The sequence below is a fragment of the Panicum hallii genome, chromosome 9 (genome assembly GCF_002211085.1).
Source record: "Panicum hallii strain FIL2 chromosome 9, PHallii_v3.1, whole genome shotgun sequence".
NCBI classification, from domain to species: domain Eukaryota; kingdom Viridiplantae; phylum Streptophyta; class Magnoliopsida; order Poales; family Poaceae; genus Panicum; species Panicum hallii.
In genome coordinates this window covers 6,735,989-6,750,996 of record NC_038050.1, presented here as the reverse complement: position 1 = coordinate 6,750,996, position 15,008 = coordinate 6,735,989, and the positions used below count along the sequence as shown (strand labels likewise).

The following is a 15,008-nucleotide window of genomic DNA, read 5'->3' as shown; positions in this document are numbered from 1 at the left end:
CTGCCTGGGCACCAAACCCTTTAAAAGCCAACAACAAACTAACCCTCATCGTCCATCAGTATCACCACGGGTCGGATCGGACGTGCCGCGTGCGCACGGGCGGCATGATGGCCTCCAAGTCGAAGACCACGGCGGCGAGGACGACGACAGGCCACCACCACCTGCCGCGGCGCAGGCCCGTGCCCAGCGGGCCGCCGGTGGTGATCGCGCAGCACGAGTGCCCCAGCGCGATGCGCGCCCACGTCCTGGAGGTGCCCCCGGGCCGCGACGTCCTCTCGTGCGTCTCCGCGTTCGCGCGGCGCGGGCGGCGGGGCGCGCTGGTGCTGGGCGCGGCCGGCCGCGTCGCCGACGTCGTGCTCCGGGACCCCGCCGCGCTGGTGCTCCGCGGCACCACGGAGATACTTGGCCTGGCCGGCTGCTTCTTCCCTTTCCCCAGCCCCGGCTCGGCGGGGACGGCGGTGTTCCTGGCAGGGCCGCGGGGGACCGTGCTGGGCGGCGCCGTCGCGCCGGGGGGGCTGGTGGCCGCCGGGCCGGTGGTAGTCGTGGTGGCCACGTTTGTCGCGGCGGCGCTGGACAGGCTGCCGCTGCTCAAGGGGGAGGAGCCCGTGCATGGACACCGCGGCTGGCCGGTGTGCCCAAAGCAGCAGCAGCAGCTGGGCCTGGGCGCCAATAAGATCTTGCCGAGCGCCACGCCGAGGGAAATCAATTAAATTACAGGCCTCATCGATGTTTGAATTTTAATTGAATAGATGAAACATGCATCTCATCGACTAGAAAGAATCTAAATTCACAACAGCAACAACCACAAGATGATTTTCAGATGTTTGAAATGGGATGCAATGCAAGCTAGCAAGGTTGGAAAGAGACTGCCGTTCCCCGGCCTCCCATGGCACACGTCTTGAGGTGTTCTCGCTAGCCAGAGCGGAGTAGCTTGCTTGTTTTCTTGCTGCAGTACGTTCCAACTTGTACAGTATATGTTTTCCACTGGCGTCGCAGGTATCGGTGCATGCTGTAGGTGAGCCGATGTGTGGTGACGGGTGTGTGATGAAATGTACTCAACACGCTTAAAAACGTTAATTTGGTTTGTTTCAGTGAAATGGGCAAGACGGGTACATGTCTTTCTACGAAAAACAAACAGTTATAGCTACAACCTTCATCCATTTGGGAGAACTCTTCTATTCTATCAAAAGGAAAGAAATAGTCTATTTTTAGAGGGGGAAAATAAAGAAATAGCGGAGAGGAAAAATCTGGGCTGAGGCTGGCCCAACTAGCTTTTTTAGCAAGGAGCCCGGCCTAAAACCTTGAGAGCGACAGGACTTGACCGGCCTGCCTGACTGACTTGGAAATTCCAGCTTAGTTGGGCCTGGCCCAGTCATGGCCTGGAATCAATCATGGTCCATCCATGGGGCCCACCTCGTTCCCTTCCTCCCTCCTGTCCAGTGTCCACGGAAGGCGACCCGAGAATCCCCAAATCCACTAGCCAAACTCAGCGAATCGAGCGAGCCAGCACTGTCGTGTCGGATCCGTGCCGTGCTCCCCCGCCGCCGCCGCCTCCTCATCCTCCTCACCGCTTCGTCGATTCGATTGGCTGCTTCCCGCGTCAAATCACCACCTCGCGGATGGCTTCGAACGCCCCGGCGCCCCAGCCCCAGCCCAAGCCCACCAGGGTCTCGCTGTCGTACGAGGAGATCTCCAAGCTCTTCTCCCTCCCCATCGCCGAGGCAGCCTCCATCCTCGGTACGCCCCCACGCCTTCCTCCCTCTCTGTCTCTCTCGCGCTGCGCTGCTTCCATCCCGTTCACGGTTTCGCCCTGCTTACTCGTCCCACCTGCAGGAGTCTGCACCAGTGTCTTGAAGAGGATATGCCGCAGCCACGGGATTGTTAGGTGGCCGTATCGAAAGGTAAACAAGTTCATTGTTCGGGATCTTTCGTACGCCTCTAGAGTCAACCCTGTGTTTTTTTGAAAGGAATAGACCCTGTGGTAACAAGAGGAAATTAACACGCGTTTTACCTGTAATGTTTTGCCACACTTTCCTACTTGCACTACCTGCGTTGCCCATATCTGTACCGATATATGTGATGCACAAGCTCTGAATTTGGATTGACCAGCTTTGTCCAAAAAAACATACCAACGATATCGAGTTATCGACAAGCTCTGAATTTGACAAGTGTTTGATCTTTCTCTATTTCTGAAACACACGTTGCATGCACATAGAACAACAACATAGCTGTTCCTCACGAATAAGATTCATTGCCACATATGATAATCTCATCTGAGGATAACTTAAATATCCCATGTATATTAATGTACAGCTTCTCTAGGCAAGGTTGTCGCACTCCTTACAACTTCTTGTATTTCTGAGTCTGTCTAGTCATTTGTAATTTTACTTAAATCATCATACTTGCAGCTTGTTTCTGGGAAAGCTGGTGATGACACAAAAGGTCCTGAAAGAGAGAAAGCCAAGGAGCTTCTTGAGTTGTCAAAAATTGCAAAACAAAAGGCTTTCAGCCCACCTGGTTCATCAATAGTGTGAGTAAAGCTCCCCTTTTCAGTCCTCTTATGCTCTGCAAAGCTTGAGTAGACTCATGCAGTTGACTTACTGAGCGTTTAATGCCACTTGGTAGTGCCACATTAAATAAAAACCTATGCAATATACTGAAGTATTGTTGAAAACATATGCCTGAAGCGCAATGTTGTTTCAGTCATGTAACTAATTCTGTGTCATGTTTGACGCATCAGCATAATTTAAGTTTTTATATTCCTACAAAAGAAGTGTAGTATGGCCGTATATTGCTATGTTACCCTCTATCTAGTTGAGCAATTAAGAGCTATTGTGCATCTGGCTCTTGTATCACTAAAACAATCGCAGTTGTTGTTTCACTGTGGCGCTTTATAGCACAACCAGTGTGTCCCAGCAACTCAGCAAGTAGGAGGTTTCTTTGAAGTCTTTGAACAGTAATATTTTCAACATCAGTATAAGGTAAATGTCTCCGCGATTGATTTCTGCGTAGCTTTGCTTGGGAATAGGTTGGGAAGTGTATTGGTGCATTTATGTTTCACTGTTTCATGTAAACTAAACTAATTATCTGCATGAACGTGGGTTTTTTTTATCTTTACTTTTGTCTTTGATTAGTCAATCACTACTTTGGTGCATTGTATTGTGAGCACTTGGAGATGGGATGGCTGTGCATATGGATGTAAACTGGAAGACATAACTTTGCATTGCATACAGTGTGTTTTGTAGTGGTTCATGATTCAGCTTTCTACTGCCCATCTGCTTTCTTAGGGCTTGTAGGGCGGTGGTTACCAGGTAGACCCTGATGATGACCAGACCACTCGCCTGTACGCGGCTCTCCGATGTAGAAAAAGGAGCTTCATGTATTGTTGAATGAATTTTTTTTTGTGCAACCCATTTTTTCCCGAGAGTAGTACATCTGCACCGTGCATGGATCATATGATGATATGTTATACCGAAGAAGCAAATTGCATCATTCATTTAACACTTCGATTGGACTGGGCATGCTAATAGGTCAACGAGGATTTCCCAAGGAGCAGCAAAATCTCAACAGGGCAGTTCTAAGGCAGGGCAAGTTTCGGTTTCACCCCCAGCAGTTAAACAGAATGCGTCAGCAAGCTTGGCCCATGGTAGCCAAGCCAAAGCCATTCCTAGCTACATGGATGATTTCAAGTACGGATTCCCATCATCTGGCTTGTCCTGTGAAACTATGAAATGGTGGGGTGGGAGCAGTGACTCGGACTGTGCGCCCACCAAAGATGGAAGCTGTGAAGCCCATGGCGAGGCATCAAAGAGTATGACTGATGATGACGAGTTGGACTGGGGAGCAGATGAGGCGGAAGCTGAGGCTGATGGTGCTGTTACAGCAGAAGCGTCGGCGCAGCTGTGCTCCCTGAGAAGGAAAGCAGTAGACGACGGGCGCAAGCTATTGAATGGCGACACCCGCAGGGGACAAGACTTTTCTAGACTGAACAAGAGGCAGAAGCTGGCGCTGGCCCAGGTATTTGGGGCTTCACTGCCGGATGTTGTACTTGTGTTTAGTGAGTGAGCAACTCATAAATGCGGTTGCCCTCCCTCTTCAGATCCTCATGTAACATGACCCATTATAAGCGAGAAGTGTGAAATCCTCTCACTGAATTGAAGAAGAATGGTAGGAGCTTGTTTTGCCTGCCTTACCATACAAGCCGTTGCTGTTGATTTTGTATGTATTGTCTTGTCTCCTGCGTGCACATGAGGAGAGCGCCTTATATATATGTGAATGCACTAATATATGTACATGACATGATTCCATTGTGTTGTGTTCCTTGATTTCAAGATTTCAAGTCAAAACTGTACAACGCTTGAAAGATTATATGGTAGTAATAGGATGTGAGAATTGTGGATAGGTGATAAAACTCAACTGCTCGCCTATTGTTTCATCTGCTTGCATTGTTCTGTGCCCAACAGTCCTCCAAATTTGAAATGGTATTGGTACAAACTGATATTTTGCCTCGTGAATTACTATTTGTTTTTTCATAAGAAAAATCTTTGCTCTCCCGAACTATGTTTTGACTCTTTGTAGGTGCCAAGTATCAAGTATCATCATGTATATATGAGCTTTTCCATAGGCTATATATGACTAACTACGAAAGTATTATGCTGGTAAATAACTCAACATTGTTGCTGTTTGTTTATACCACTGTTTATCCTTTACTTGCCTTTTCCACAAGCCACACAAAAAAAAATAGGTAGACATGTAGAAAGTGGCAAGATGTCCTTAAAGTGAACCGGTCGAGAAAATATGCACATACATGATGTTTTGGTCAATAGAAGATAGAAAATTGAATATCTGTCAAGTGAGTTTGACTGCTCTTAATATTCTTTTCGTGGTTTTCCAGATGAAAACCTACAGACGGAAATCTAGCTTGCTGATGACATGTCCCGTATTTTCAACAGGTTGTAGAATGTTTATGCTTGTATAAGTTATTATAGTTGCCAAACCCGTATTTACCTTTCGGTTAAACTTTTAACTGCATGACCTTTTTTTTTAAAAAATTCTTTTAACTGTGGTCAATTCTACATTTATCTCATCAACATATGCAGAAGGGTAGTCTGTTTTTCTGTAAGAGTCAGTTAGTGGTGTGAGTTGTACCAAGTATGTTGTACCAAGTGTTGTCTTTTAACTGTGGTCAATTCTACATTTATCTCATCAACATATGCAGAAGGGTAGTTTGTTTTTTTCTATATTAAATGAAATGACGCGCAGTCCTCCTGCGCCGTTCGAGAAAAAAAAACATATGCAGAAGGGTACACAGAAGAATCACCTTATTTGTCGAAGACAACACTTACACATTCGATTTATGTTGATGTTATCTTACACAGTACCATGCATAAGATGTCTATGTCTACTGATTCAAACTTTTTTACATCCAGCGCCCTTGAAGCTTTGCCATCCATACTGAATGACAGTAATGCCATGATATCCTGATTACATTATTGTGTAAATTGCAAGTTAATCTTTTAGGTTGCTTTCTGCTTTTTTAATGTTATCAGCATTGCAATAATAAATGAATGGCACAACGTGCCTACGGACGATTTGGTGGCTGCCCGTCTCCTTTTATGCTAGCATAATAGAAGTACTGACATCAGTGTGGCTGAAGAAAGTACTCCTTAGCGCATCTCCAATGTATGGATATTTTTTTCACAGGAAAGCTTGTTCTTTCAGCAAAGCATGCACTTTGTCTTGTAACGGCATCTAACACAGTTCCTTTTGTCTAATTTTCCCTTAATCCAGATGGAGATTGCACTGAACTCAAGCTACCTGGCGTATAGGCTCTAGGGTTGCTTCTACTGATTGTTTTTGTGCACAGAGCCTGAGACTTGCTATTATATTGTCTATGTTAGCTAATGAATGTTTCTGCTAGAAGCAACCCGCAATGGTAGACAAAATACATGACAGGGTATCATGTGTTTAATGTTGGTTGCTTGTGGCATGGCTTCAGTTGAGAAGAATTGTGTGTCATGGGAAGATTTCTCTCTCATGTGTTGTCTCTACTGATTTTGGTTGGTGAGGTTTGTGTACAAGACACCTTTTCTTTCTTCCAGAGGCACGGTTTCCAAATGTTGAAATTTGAAGATAAATGTATCTGGCTGAAACGAATTCAATCTTTCGATGCAAAGTGGGCAAAATTAGTTTTGCAGGGCAAGGGGGAAATGTGGGTGGGAATAAGAGCAGGAGCAAAGGCAAACAGAAAAGTTGTAAAGACAAGGAGGAGGAACAAAGCAAGGTATGTTGAGCATCTTTTTTGGGCAATTCTGGATTTACCTCTTCCTCTTTGGTGGTTATGGAACCCAGCCAGACCCACATGGGTGGAGTAATGCATGCATCATTTGGTAATAATCATCTCACGCTTTTGTTCTAGCATGTAGTATGTTTGTGCTTGTAGAACACATTTGGAAGAACTCTGCTGGGTACTAAAGAGGAGATACGAACTCTGCTCTGCGGGGCATAAAGAGATAGTAGGACAAGTGAACTCACATTTGGAAGAATTTTTCAACCTGTTTTCAGTACTAGCATACATCATAAAAACTGGGGACAAAGGAAGGAAAGCAGGAGTTGGTCAATGCAGGCCAAAATGTGCTTGCTGTGTGGATGGGGATCCACAAGAAAAGGTCACTGCACTGCAGAGTTCGCAGACGCTTGTGTGAGTGAGATGCCAGTTGCCAGAGCAGAAGAAAATCCGGTATTGAGCATTTGAGCTGAAGCAGAAGCAGAAGCACATGGCAGGTTGCCTTGGGTACAAGGCAAAGACATGTGTCGATGGGGTCACATGAGCATCCAGCAAGCAATGCAAAGTGCAAGACACCTACTCGACTCGACTCCAACAAGGCGGGCATCTTCATCTTCTTCTCTTTATAAAGGAACGGGAGAACCTGCAGGCAGAGCGCCCCGTCTGATCTGTCTCCAGTCTCCACGGCTCCAGCTCCAGCAAGATGGGAGCTCAGTCACCGGCGTCGCTGCTGCTCGTCTCCATGGGGCTTGTGCTCCTCTGCTTCACCTCAGGTAGATTCACCAATTGATGATGCTCAATCTCATCTCTTATCTTGCGATCGATTTCTGAACCCGGGCGTGGCTGGCTTTCTGAACTGTGATTGCCGCAGGTGTCGCGGATGCGCAGAAGACGTGGTGCGTCGCCAAGCCCTCGGCCTCCAACCAGGTCCTGTTGCTGAACCTCAACTACGCGTGCTCCCAGGTGAGCTGCGCCGTCATCCAGAAGGGCGGGCCGTGCTACTACCCGGACAACCTGGTGTCCCGCGCCGCCGTCGCCATGAACCTCTACTACGCCGCCAATGGCAGGCACCCCTGGAACTGCTACTTCAACAACTCGGCGCTCGTGGTGCGGTCCGATCCCAGCTACGGATCCTGCACCTACTACTAGTAGATGATCACCGCCTACTTCTCTTGGCTCTTGCAACTGCTGGATGGAACGGAGCACCAGTTCTAAGTAATATTGCTGTAGTAGTAGCTAAACTAAAACTGTGCTGCAGTTGATGTTGAGGGCGCCATAACATGCATGATCACCAGCTCATACACTACAGTGTATGCTTGGAGATTGATTGGTTGATTTCCGATGACTTGATCACTTGTTATTGTCTCGTAACTAATCCTTTAAGATATATCAGAGCCTGCCTTGTCATATATCATCAGACCATACATAAAAGATCGATCTGTATGTGACTTGTTCGTTCCAGCGGCTTTGATCTCTGTAGATCATGTAGCGAGTGTTGATGCAATTCTTTCTCCAGCAGCAGTGGGCATTCCTATCTCTCAGACTAAGTCTGCAAGTCACGATCAAAGTTGAACAACATAGTAATCTCACTCCCAGCGAGTCTTGATATGAGCTCAGGGTTCACCACTATTTTCATTCATCAATTAACCTAGGATGTCATGATATAACAAAAGAAAGTTCACGTTGATGGCCTATTGAATGGAGGCCGTCGAGTCTGTCCAGAGTCAACTCGATCACTTCGTTGTCCAAAAAAAGGAAAAAAAAACTCGATCACTTCCGGCCCTGTATTTTCACAAGCGTCTCATGCATGTATTCTATTAAGAGAAAAAGAATTACAATGACGCAATATTAAGAAAACCCTGAAGATGCAGAGTTATAGAAACACTGCGCGCTGCATAGACGGTGGTACATGATATAGAACAACAACCGTATGAAAGTAATCCGAATCCACAACACACCGCACCACGACGACACTAGAGCTGGAACGGACTAATTTTGGATACACCCAGGTCGACGAACTCTGTTCACGCACACCCGGTGTTTCGGCGGACGACTCAAGTGCAAGATCACACTGCATCTGCTTACATTTTCACAGGGTCAAAGCATAGCACATCCATCCGTGATTCCGTGCAGTCTTCTGAAATTAGGGTCAGAGCATCGAACATCCATGTGTTCAAGTGGTTGGGAATTCTTGGTGTGTGTACTCTGTCCCGTTACCCATGTGCGACGCACGGCCGGCCCGGCCGCGCGCGCTTGTTAACGTCCGAATTGGCGGTGGTAGGCCCCACACGCTCTCCTTGATCCAGATCCGGACCGAGCCGAGCCGATCCAAATCATCATATTGCTTTCCCTTGCAGGCTTGCAGCGTCCTCCTCCTCTTGTCCTCGCCCTGCCGTCCTCAATTCCCTCGGCCTGCTTCCCTGTGCTGTGCGGTGACTTGTCCTGTATCGGGCTGCCGTGCTGCTGCTGACCGGAGGAGAGATCCCTTCGTCCGCAGCTCTTCTTTTGCTGGTAAGGAAATCTTGAACCTTTGCTTGCTTCCATGGATGTGATCCTTGCACAGTCTTTTTCTCTCCGGGCTAGCTAGCTGTGACGACTTGAGCCCCCAGCTCAAAATCCTTGATTTGCCGCGGGTTGCTTTGCTGCGTGGCGTGGGGGTACCTTCCCTGATCACTGTTCAATTCCCAGAATTTTGGGGGAATTTCTTTGGTTTAGACGGAACCGCCATGGTTGCCCCCTTCCCTCATGTCACCTAGTGATTTGACCATATCGGTAGAGAACGATGTTCTTGTGGGGACTGAACCGTTCGTTCGGTTCATGTGGTTATGATTTCTTTAATATGCTACTCCAGTATTAGTGATATTGTTTAATTTCTACATGAACAATTGGAGGCCGTCGCCCAGTACTTGTTGACGATAATTCATGGAGTATGAGTCTCTTTGGATATGGAGCCTCCCTCAGGTTCCAGATTCAGAAAGCAGTTGGAGCTTGTGCTTCTTTCTCATGCCAGTTTATTTTTTTGTTGACTTCATATCCGTGTCAACTGTCAAGTCACCTTGAACTATAAAAGCAGTTGCCCGAGTGGTCCTTGTGTTTAAGCCTACGCGAAACAAAAGTTATACTGCCGGTTGAAGCTTAAAAGCATGCTGGATTCCTGGGACATTTTCTCTTGTGTGATTTGTTCTTGGATTAACTGATGAACATAAACACTGCTCCACAAGGATCTTAGGTTTACCATCTACCACGCATGAGCATGGGTTTGTTAATAATTAGTGCAACTAACAAGCGAAACAAATTGAGGGGATAGCTGGAATCTGGATCCTCACTTTGTTCGGTACTAAAGGGAAACACCGAAAGGGAAGCCATAACATGACACTCGAGAAACAGCAACCAGAGTAACTAGTGCATTAAATTAAATGTAGATGGATGTTAACAAACCAACAAACTATTAGGTGGTGGAGTAATATGTCCATAGCGAAAAGAATGTATTGACTCACCTCTTCAGAAAGCGCCATTCATTTGAATATGTTGTCTGTCTGTTATAAGCCGTACTGCATTGACACTGTAAAATTGCTGCCTCCATCAGCTTTATTGTGATGCTTTTATTTTGTGACCACTGGCATAATGACATCCGTGATCTTTTTTCTTTCCTTTTAGCATCATGTCGGAGATAAAGGACTCCAATGCTGCTGCTCTTGATGGAAATCCTGAACCTATGGATCAAAGTGAAGACAATTCTATGCCGTCAGCTCAGCAACAGGTTATTCATTTTCTGCACTAGTTCAGCCATCTAAATGTCACTCCTGCACTCCTTTTGTGATGGAAGTACCAGCAAAGTTGCTTTAAAGGTGGTACAGAGAGGTTATACTGAACATAATAATATTCTCCTCTGGGCAGGAAGAAGCAATCAAGAAGAAGTTTGGTGGACTAATTCCCAAAAAGCCACCACTCATCTCAAAGGTTCATTTCTGAATTTGTCCACTTTATCACAAAATGAAATAGCGCCGCAAGATAAGATAGTATCCACATAAGGAAACTGCTGCGATCAGTAACTGAATTATTCTCTGTAATTGTAGGATCATGAGCGGGCCTACTTTGATTCTGCTGATTGGGCTCTAGGAAAGGTATTATTATTACCCTTTTGTTTCCTTTTACTTTTTTGGCTCCAGCACGTCTAATGTAGAGCATACTTGAGTTCCAAATCGAATGGTTTAATTTCTTGAGTCCTGACATAACACTTGGTTGTGTACAACAGCAAGGTGTTGCCAAACCCAAAGGACCCCTGGAGGCACTTAGGCCAAAGCTGCAGGTATCACTCGTGCTATCTCTACATATGGCCGTATTCAGCACCCTGATCCAAGTGATGATGTGTGTTTTGCTGAGGTTCAGCTTTTCTGGTCCTGAAATGATATCACTTGTTTGTTTCAGCCAACACGCCAACAGCAACAACAACGTGCAAGGCGCTCTATTTACACTTCGTCAGAAAACGAGGGTACGCACTTTGTGGACGATGCCTTTGATTCCGGCCCTTGTGCGCAAGCAAAGCTAAGCTAAGCATTGCTAGTAGAGCACATGAGGATGGGCTTCAGTTATCTGAATCAACTGTTGACGCATGCTTGCAGACGGAGATGGCGCTGGTGCAGAGGATATGAACATCAACTGAGGTGGCCCTGGAATCTGCAGGACGTGCTGCGTTGTTGGAGAATTCAGTTGCTTCAAGCAGGCAGCCCCCTTCGGTCGTTCTGTGAATCGATCGACATAAGAAAATCCTCGTTATCAAGTGTTGTGTTGCGTTTACCCAATTGAAGAATAGAGGTGATCCATGCATCTCCACATGAGATGATGGATGGTGTACAAGGTTAATTAGTTCAGCATTTGGCATGAGATAGCCTATGTTATTATTATACTGCAAATCTATTTGTGGATAAATATATGCTGCGTGTTTTGCTGAACATGTATGAAATTATCGATGGCGGTGGTGACGCTGCAGTAACATGATAGATGGCTGGACCAATCATACCAATCAATTCTGCCTGCCTGCCTGCCTGCCTGCTCATGATGGCTGCTCGTTCTGCCAGTCAACTGCCTGCTCGCTGATGGCGAGAGTCGGAGAGGCACGTCAGTTTCTGATGCGCCTCCGGCCGACATGGCCAATACAGTGCTCCTGATGCATTTTTACCTTGTTTATTAGAAAGACAAAAAGGAAACTGTTCCAACATTCCATTATGCTCAATCGTAATTAATCCCACTTGTCCATTACTAAAGTTAACCGGAGAGAACCACAATTACCACACAGAGAATATATAATGGTGTGCAGCCAGATGAACAAGGTAAGGTCGAAAGTCAAAACCAATGCACCTCAACTTGTAATGATAAATTCGGGGTCGCAAAATGCTTGGAATGAAGAAAAGTAAAGGATTAATGGGTAGTCTGATGCTAACTTGATAAGGGCTTTAAAGCAAAACAATAAATAATTACGGCTTTCCCGTCGTTATCATATTCCACTAGTAGTTATTAAGCTAAGAGAACAAAACGATGACCCTTCAGACTATTGAATTTTTTACGAGTATTTTCTTCCGCTTAGTTTTCATCAAGTCAGACCAAGGGTTGAAAAAGGATATGATGAAATTTCCTATTACCTCATTCTCTTGTGCTTTCTCAGGAAAAGGGGGAGAGCATTAGCATGTGTGAGCAAATGCCAAATGGCTAAACCTGTTGATATCAGTTAGCTACAAATTCATTTGTAGGCGACGTTTCCTTCAAGTGAACACAATGACGACCAAGCTCAGTCGTGCTGATTGAGCACATCACATGCAAGCCACACAGATTAAATCAATTCAAGGCTATGCGCAACGAACTAATAAAGCAATCAGTCTGCTAGCTAGCTGGCTGGCTGGCTGGCTGATACTACTAATTAATAACACTAAAATGAATTGCTATTATGTATACAGTTGTTGTAAAGGCAGCACAAGATGGATGATGGGGAAAAGGGGCCGGCGAATTGCATGCAACTGAAGGGAAGGAATCGGCGGCCCATCCCATCTATGATTAGTGGGCCCCACACCGGCCTGTTGACATGTCTCCGCTCAACTTCTCCCTCCATTATATATGTTGACAGAATGAATTAACAACACCTTTCTTTTTGCGAATAATGAATAAATAACAATTGCATCTGTTCTGTTGTCTTCTATGTATATCTGTATACCCATCCATCCATCCATCCATCCATCCATCATGATACATGATGTACTCTTCTGAGTTTGCAAGCCAAGACATGAGCATGATTTGCTGGTGCGTTTCCTGATCTAGTTGCTACTAATGAGTGGAACTGCAAAGATGATGGTAAAAGAAAACAGAGCAGGACCAGAGCAGTGTTGTGCTGTGTTGTAAAGAGAGAGAAGCAACAACCAAGCAAGGCGAAGCCCACCACCACTACCACTACTCTAATCAGCAGCAGCAGCAGCAGCAAAGCAAATAGAAGAAGGCGGCAGGACCAGCGCAGCGCACCCACCCCAACCCAATAATCTCTCTTTCCTTTCTTCTTCCTCTCACCACCATCCTCTTCCCTTTCCCCCACGCCCCCAATTCCCTTCTGCATCTCAGCTGTTCGGGAAGGAACAGGAATAACCGGATAAGGCCGGGGGCGGGCGCGGGCGCGGGCGCGGCTATGATCTCCTCCTCTTCTTCGCCGCCGTCGTCCTCGTCTGCCGCGGCGGCAAGCCGCTCCGGTAGCAATAAGCCGCCGCCGCCGCCGCAGGCCAGCAAGTGGCGCAGCGGCACGCAGCACAAGATCTACGGGCGCCGCCTGCTGGACGCGCTCCGCGCCACGGGCGGCGGCCAGCCGCGCGCCGTCAAGGCCGCGGCCGACTCGGCGCTGGCGCTCACGGCGCGCGGCCAGACGCGCTGGAGCCGCGCAATCCTGCTGGCCGGCGCCGCCTGCAGCCGCCGCCGCGTGCTGGTGAAGGCGGGCGGCAAGATCCGGCGGCGCCACCGCCGGCCGCAGCATGCCAAGAGCAAAGCGGCCTCTTTTGCAGGGGCGGCGGGCGATTCGAAGGAGGGCGGCAAGGTGCAGGAGCGGCTCCGCGTGCTGGGCCGCCTCGTCCCGGGATGCCGGAAGCTCCCCGCGACGGAGCTGCTCGAGGAGGCGGTCGACTACGTGGCGGCGCTGCAGATGCAGGTCAACACCATGCGCGCGCTCGCCGACGCGCTGGCGGCCGCACAGCTCTCCGACGCGGAGAGGTGAGGAGGATTGGTTGGCCTGGCAGCCTGGCATGGCCCCATGACATGATTGATTGATCACCAACCGACCTGCAGCCAGCTGATCGGGATTGGGAGGAGGGCGATTGCATTACTCTATGAAGTACTAGTAATCATTGCGCTCCGTTGCTTTGATTGGGAACGAACGATTAAATGGTGGGATTGTCATGAACTAATGATCCATGCATATGCTCATGGTTTGTAAATTCCTTTCCTTGCTTGTTGACACTTCTCTTGTTACTGATGGATGGATGATCCAGCTACTGGAGTAGTACTTCTTTGTGCAAGTGAATGCTGCTCGCCTGCTCTTCGTCTTGTATTGTTTCTGCTCTCATCTGCTGTGCTGTGGAGTACCTACCTACTCATCTGTATGTTTGGGAATAGATTGTTCTCTTGTGCTGCTGCTGGCTCTCTCTCTCTCTCTCTCTCTCTCTCTCTCTCTCTCTCTCCCTCCCTCCCTCCCTCTGACAGACATTCAGATTGGATGGTGAATTTTCGTACAGTGTACTACCGTATTCTCATCTTTTGCATTTTAAGGAGTTCAACGTGGCGTCATGTGAATCTCTGTCTGACTCTGACCTGCCCTGCTCTGCCAACTAATGAATGAGAATGGATCTGGCCTGAAACCATGATCACTAGAGACGGGGGCGGGCGCTCGGAGCAAGATGATAGTGTTGTGATTAAGAGGACTTCCTAGAGATTTCTTCCACAATTTTCATATCATGTTCTGGAGCACATACAGAGTGAGGCTAGATTCTATTCCCTGTAGGTCAGAGAGTTGATCCCAGGACTCCCAGATCTGATCCTTTTGTCAGCACACCTAGTACCAGCTCTTGCCGTCCAATACTCCATAACCAAGTTGTCGAGCAACTGCAAAGTAGCTAATGAGAAATTATTGTAAAATCGATAAACAGAGAGAAACCAACTAACTCATACGGAACCACAGCAGCCTTCAACTATCTGGCACATTTCATCGCGAGGGGCCGTGAGAACTGCCCCGAATACTCCCAGCAATATTAAACTCCCATGGCATCAGATCAAAGAATTTCTAATAGGAAGACACAGAGATTTCTCTAACTCTTCCTCTTCCTCTTCTTCTTCTTGGCAGCCTAAACAAACACAAAGCTGCTAAGTAGAATACTCGGTAGCACCAACATATATACTATGCAAATCCTTACACACACACACACACAAAAAAAAAAGCCCATACAGGTGTATACTTACAGGGCGCTCCTATGCATCTTCCGTGCGATGGGAACGTCTGCCATCGCACGGCCCACTACGGCCCACAATCGCAGCAGCGACAGCAGCAGCGCGCAGAGCAAGTAATTTGCTAATTGCTATCACGCTGTAGGCCTTAGGTGGTAGGTACTTTTCTTCTTTATTGTAATATATGTATTCATTCTTTCTTTTATCAAATACTACTACTTTCAACATCTTAAATATAGATTCAACATTTCTCTAA

General features: G+C 47.2%; 5 protein-coding genes across 5 annotated transcripts; all 5 read left to right on the top strand.

Moving 5' to 3' along the window:
* The first annotated feature begins 197 nt into the window (after positions 1-197).
* LOC112877592 (AT-hook motif nuclear-localized protein 23-like) lies at positions 198-710 on the top strand. Its single transcript, XM_025941933.1, has one exon. It carries the CDS (start codon positions 231-233, stop codon positions 708-710), a length of 480 nt encoding a protein of 159 aa, XP_025797718.1. The 5' UTR covers positions 198-230.
* Positions 711-1,457: 747 nt separating this feature from the next.
* On the top strand, positions 1,458-4,331 carry LOC112874616 (protein NLP7-like). The gene is made up of 4 exons (XM_025938048.1): positions 1,458-1,737; positions 1,834-1,901; positions 2,409-2,530; positions 3,531-4,331. Exons 1-4 carry the CDS (start codon positions 1,620-1,622, stop codon positions 4,063-4,065), a joined length of 843 nt encoding a protein of 280 aa, XP_025793833.1. The 5' UTR covers positions 1,458-1,619; the 3' UTR covers positions 4,066-4,331.
* Positions 4,332-6,989: 2,658 nt separating this feature from the next.
* LOC112877583 (glucan endo-1,3-beta-D-glucosidase-like) lies at positions 6,990-7,435 on the top strand. Its single transcript, XM_025941925.1, has 2 exons — positions 6,990-7,059; positions 7,158-7,435. Exons 1-2 carry the CDS (start codon positions 6,990-6,992, stop codon positions 7,433-7,435), a joined length of 348 nt encoding a protein of 115 aa, XP_025797710.1.
* Positions 7,436-8,612: 1,177 nt separating this feature from the next.
* Positions 8,613-11,286, top strand: LOC112874617. Its single transcript, XM_025938049.1, has 7 exons — positions 8,613-8,797; positions 9,944-10,046; positions 10,184-10,246; positions 10,363-10,410; positions 10,542-10,595; positions 10,715-10,778; positions 10,909-11,286. Exons 2-7 carry the CDS (start codon positions 9,948-9,950, stop codon positions 10,947-10,949), a joined length of 369 nt encoding a protein of 122 aa, XP_025793834.1. The 5' UTR covers positions 8,613-8,797; positions 9,944-9,947; the 3' UTR covers positions 10,950-11,286.
* Positions 11,287-12,517: 1,231 nt separating this feature from the next.
* Positions 12,518-13,945, top strand: LOC112875840 (transcription factor bHLH150-like). Its single transcript, XM_025939835.1, has one exon. It carries the CDS (start codon positions 12,954-12,956, stop codon positions 13,527-13,529), a length of 576 nt encoding a protein of 191 aa, XP_025795620.1. The 5' UTR covers positions 12,518-12,953; the 3' UTR covers positions 13,530-13,945.
* The last annotated feature ends 1,063 nt before the right edge of the window (positions 13,946-15,008 follow it).